This window comes from Cebus imitator, unplaced genomic scaffold (genome assembly GCF_001604975.1).
Source record: "Cebus imitator isolate Cc_AM_T3 unplaced genomic scaffold, Cebus_imitator-1.0 Scaffold218, whole genome shotgun sequence".
NCBI lineage: Eukaryota > Metazoa > Chordata > Mammalia > Primates > Cebidae > Cebus > Cebus imitator.
Window position 1 is genome coordinate 3,471,605 of NW_016107533.1, and position 4,871 is coordinate 3,476,475.

The 4,871-nt window shown below is 38.0% G+C and overlaps 1 protein-coding gene across 1 annotated transcript; it reads left to right on the forward strand.

Annotated features, from left to right (window-relative positions):
• The first annotated feature begins 377 nt into the window (after nt 1-377).
• On the forward strand, nt 378-4,561 carry LOC108318434 (olfactory receptor 140-like). Its single transcript, XM_017549468.2, has 2 exons — nt 378-460; nt 3,115-4,561. Exon 2 carries the CDS (start codon nt 3,127-3,129, stop codon nt 4,051-4,053), a length of 927 nt encoding a protein of 308 aa, XP_017404957.1. The 5' UTR covers nt 378-460; nt 3,115-3,126; the 3' UTR covers nt 4,054-4,561.
• Nucleotides 4,562-4,871: the final 310 nt, after the last annotated feature.

Here is a 4,871-nt window from a genome sequence, read left to right on the forward strand (position 1 = left end):
TAAGTTTATCTGATATATTATCAAATGTCCAAATTTATAAGTGGTCAACTTTTTTTTGGTTTTGTTTTTTGGTTTTTTTTACACAGTGATTAATCTTCATACAGACCTAAGCAAGGAGTTAAAACTAAAGCTAAATGCTTTAAGCATTCTCCTCTAATGTTCACTTTTAAGCAACATGAACTAATTGGGCTGTAGGCAAGGTCTGCTAATAATAGTGAAATACCCGTGAGATCTAATTAACCACAGCTAAGAAACTTTGCAGAATTTGCCTGCAAAGAGGACATGTGGTAGCACTTCTAAGACTCAAGAGAAAGGTACTATCTAAAGATGCCACTTATAAATCCACAAAGACCTACTGGAGCTGAGCTAGTTGGCATTTTTCATCTTACAACTTCACTTCTTGATGAACTAACAGCTGCCTGGGACTCTGGCCATGGAGCTATGTCAGACAAGTTAATAGGTGAGATTTGTTTTTCAAGAAATCATATAAATATAGAATCTCAGGATTAAACGGACCTTAAAAATCACCCTTCTTCCCCATCAATCTAAGGTTTAAGTCTCTTCTTCCTCATGTGAATTATCAAGAAAGACAGAATCAACTATAATCCCACCACTTTAGAAGTAAAAATATTTTAGGGTCTTTTTTTTTCCCTATTCATACATTTGAATTAATTAGAATCACATTATGTATTCAAATTTGCATCCATATTTTTCCCACTTAATATTATAAGAATTTTCCTGTATTACACAAATTTTAAGAACATCATTGTTAAAAGCTACACATTTTTCTAAGAGGTACACTATGTTTTACTTCCCCACTTCTCTAATATGAGACATTCCTTGGAGTTTCTAATTTTCTGCAGCTCTTAATAATTTTGTTGAACATATTAGTAATGAATGATTTTTCTCTTTTTAAAATATTTTCCGTTAGGATTTATTCTTAGAAAAAAATATTGTGAAGTTCAAGGAAAAAGATAAGGTGACTTTAATTTCTTCATAGTTATTTTAAGGTCACATTTATTATGTCTTCTCTTACTTTACACACACCATACTCTTTCAGATCTGTTTGGGAGTCGACCTCAGAATAAGAGAAAATGATGAAGCAGGTGCACTTTGTTTTCACATATGTACACAGTTTTTGTATTGGAAAATTAAAAAATAAACCCCTTTATCCACTTACTATTCAAAGGAAAAATATTTTTCAAAGAATACATTTTGTTTATGTTTTTGGTTTTCATATTTTGGGAAATTTATGTCTCCAAACTGGGATGAGTTTCCTTCTTCTATTAATACTGGAGTTTTCTCAAACCAAGAGTGATGTATGATGGATATTAGGGAAGGGTGGGAGAAGGCATGAGAATGTATGCAACAGAAACAAAGTAGTAGAAGGGATTAGTCATCATGTGAGCAGGTGGATTGTTATGTGGTAATGAAATGTCAGGGGAGGGCCTACAAAAGGGCTCTGTGAGGAACATGTTTATGGTTTTATATGGGCAAACATACATTAATATGTAGAGTGTCCAATAAATATTTGCTGAATGAGTGAATAGGTAAGTCATAGATACCTACTTATAGGAACTAGATGTTATGTGTTTATGTTTGTGTATGCGTGTGTATATATCTGTATAGTACTTTATCTTATCTAGCAGCCTATTTCTGTTCTCTACATTGAGTTTCTGTTTTTAAAACTTTGAAAATGAGAAGTTCTTTGGCTTTAACAGATTATGGATTGAAAAGCTTCTCCAAGAGTTTTGTTTTTTTTAAAAATCCCAGTCTATTCAAGTTTTAAATTTACTGAGTTGGAACTGTGTTAAATTGTATGTGGAACATAATTTCGAGGAATAAACAATATTAATTAAAGAACACGTCTGGGCGTGGTGGCTCACACCTGTAATCCCAGTACTTTAGGAGGCTGAGGCGGGTGGATCACCTGAGGTCAGGAATTCAAGACCAGCCTGGCCAACATGGCAAAACCCTGTCTCTACTAAAACTACAAAAATTAGCTGAGGCTGGTGGTGTGCACCTGTAATCCCAGATACTCAGAAGGCCAAGGCAGGATAATTGCTTGAACCCGGGAGGTGGGGGTTGCAGTGAGCTGAGATCATGCCACTGAACTCCAGCCTGGGCAACAGAGTGAGACTCCATCTCAAAAAAATGTGTAATAATTATCTTGAAAGTCAAATTTCCTAGTAACATAGTCTTTCGTGCAGGCAATTGATACTTCCATCCTCATCTTACAATATAGGCTAGAAACTATTAAACTGGAATACCTCTACCTTTCAAAAGTTTTTTAATGCTTCTCATAAGGTAGAGAGCCTGAATAAACAGAGTAGGAGAATAAGAGTACTTGAATTCCTAGGTTTATGGACTGGGGAAACACATATATCCTTATACATGGAGATCTAGGAAAGGAAGATGTAGGGGAATTCATGAGCATGTATTCATTGCCTGATAGGTGCCAGGCACTGAAGATACTATGTCAAGCACCACATAGGCACAGTGAGGAAAGCAACATGAACAGCATATTTGTTATGGTGGGTGCTAGGGAGAGAGTGTCTCTGACGACTTATATGTTTCCCTAATCTGCCTGCTTATGATAGATATTTCTTCACCACGTCTTTCTTCCAGTTGGAGCTATGGGAGCAAATGTAAATTCTGTGAGAAGAGGGAATAACCCTTACCTGTGAGCAGCACTTTACAGCTTACAAAATCAATCTCACAGCTACAGTTTGTAAACTCACAGATGTGGAGGTGGGCTCCGAAGCATGGGACACTGGAATAACTTAGCAAAGTCATATGGAGTTGGAACAAGAGGAAGAATACAGATCTCAAGTATAGAGTCAAGAATGTTCTCAGCAATTACACAGGAACTGTTGCCTTATAGATGTTTTACAGGTGATAATACTAGATATCTAAAGGGTTTGAAAGCATCATGGAGGAAGTGAAAATGAGTAATTTAAGTAATTACTGGGTTGAGGGAAGCCAAAGACATGCAGTTAACTACCCTATCTCTATACTGTGAAATTCAGACTGTAATCCTTTTATGATGAATAGGTCATCTTTATCTCTTACAGGTAATTCAGAACCCTGGTCATCTTTCTTTATTGCTTATAGGTTACTCCCTGAATGGATCACCTCATGCCTCCCAACAATGTGACTGAATTCATTCTCTTGGGACTCACACAGAATCCACACTTGCAGAAAATACTCTTTATTGTTCTTTTATTTATTTTCCTATTTACTGTGCTGGCCAATCTGTTCATTGTCATCACCATCTCCTCCAGCCCCACACTTTCATCACCCATGTACTTCTTTCTCACTTACTTGTCCTTTATAGATGCCTCCTACACCTCTGTCACCACCCCCAAAATGATCATCGACCTGCTTTACCAGAGAAGAACCATTTCCTTGGCTGGCTGCCTGACTCAGCTCTTCTTGGAGCACTTGCTGGGAGGATCAGAGATCATCCTTCTTGTTGTCATGGCGTACGACCGCTATGTGGCCATCTGCAAGCCCCTGCACTACACAGCCATCATGCGACAAGGGCTCTGCCACCTTCTGGTGGTGATAGCCTGGACTGGAGGCATCCTGCATGCCACTGTACAGATTCTCTTCATGACCAACTTGCCCTTCTGTGGTCCTAATGTCATTGACCACTTTATGTGTGATCTCTTCCCATTGTTGAAACTTGCCTGCAGAGATACCTACAGACTTGGGATGGTGGTGGCAGCCAACAGTGGAGCCATGTGCTTGCTCATCTTTTCCATGCTCCTCATCTCCTACATAGTCATCCTGAGCTCCCTGAGATCCCATGGCTCTGAAGGACAGCACAAAGCCCTCTCCACCTGTGCCTCCCACTTTACTGTTGTGGTACTCTTCTTCGTGCCTTGCATATTCACCTACATGCGTCCCGTGGTCACCTACTCTGTGGACAAGTTGGTGACGGTGTTCTTTGCAATCCTCACCCCCATGTTAAATCCTATAATTTACACAGTGAGAAACACAGAGGTAAAAAATGCCATGAGGAGTTTGTTGAATAAGAGAGTAACTTAGTCTGTGCATAAAGGCAAGAAAGTGATTAAATGTATAAAGAGGGAGAAATAGGTCTGTGGTAAATTGTGCAAGATAATTCAGGTAGTTTACAGATCATTGACAAAAACTAAACAAACAAATATTAAAAAAAGAAACCCAGAAACTAACATTTATTGAGCACTTAACATTGGCTAGGTCTTTTGCAAGGTATTTTGATAGGTTTTAACATACTTTACCAAAGCTTTAATGTTCATGTGCATTGATTCTGGATATGCCATGGAAAGAACTATGAATCCCTAGCTTGATAATTCTAGAGTATGTTTTTCTCTAGAGTCTCACTGTTACTTTGCTAAATTCTTCATACATATGTTACATACATAAAATTGGCTTTTGCACAGAATCTTGATCTTAGAACTTGGAAAATTTTTGCTTGGCTTATGGTAAAGCAAACAAAGAGGCTAGAAATCCTTAGATATGGGTAGATGGAGGGTGACAATTGAGGAGTGACAGAACCACTGGTGATTGTCTTCCTTTGTCCCTCCCTCCCTCCCTCCCTCCTTCCTTTCTTCCTTCCCTTTCTCTCTCTTTTTCTCTTTCCCTCCCTCCTTCCTTCCTTCCTCTTTTTTCTTTCTTTATATTTTTCCTTTCTTTCTCTTTCTCTTTTTCTTTCTTTCTCTCTCTCTCTTTATTCCTTCATTCTCTTCCTCCCTTCTTCCTTCTTTCTCTTTCTCATTCTGAGTCTACTGAAAGCAAAGGGAGACACCTACAAAAAAGAAAGACATAATTAATAACATATCTTAAAATTTTTTTCCTCAACACAAAAAATATGCTAGAACTTA

Excerpts from the sequence above, each read along its gene's own strand:
- LOC108318434 (XM_017549468.2), top strand. The coding sequence starts at position 3,127 with ATGGATCACCTCATGCCTCCCAACAATGTGACTGAATTCATTCTCTTG.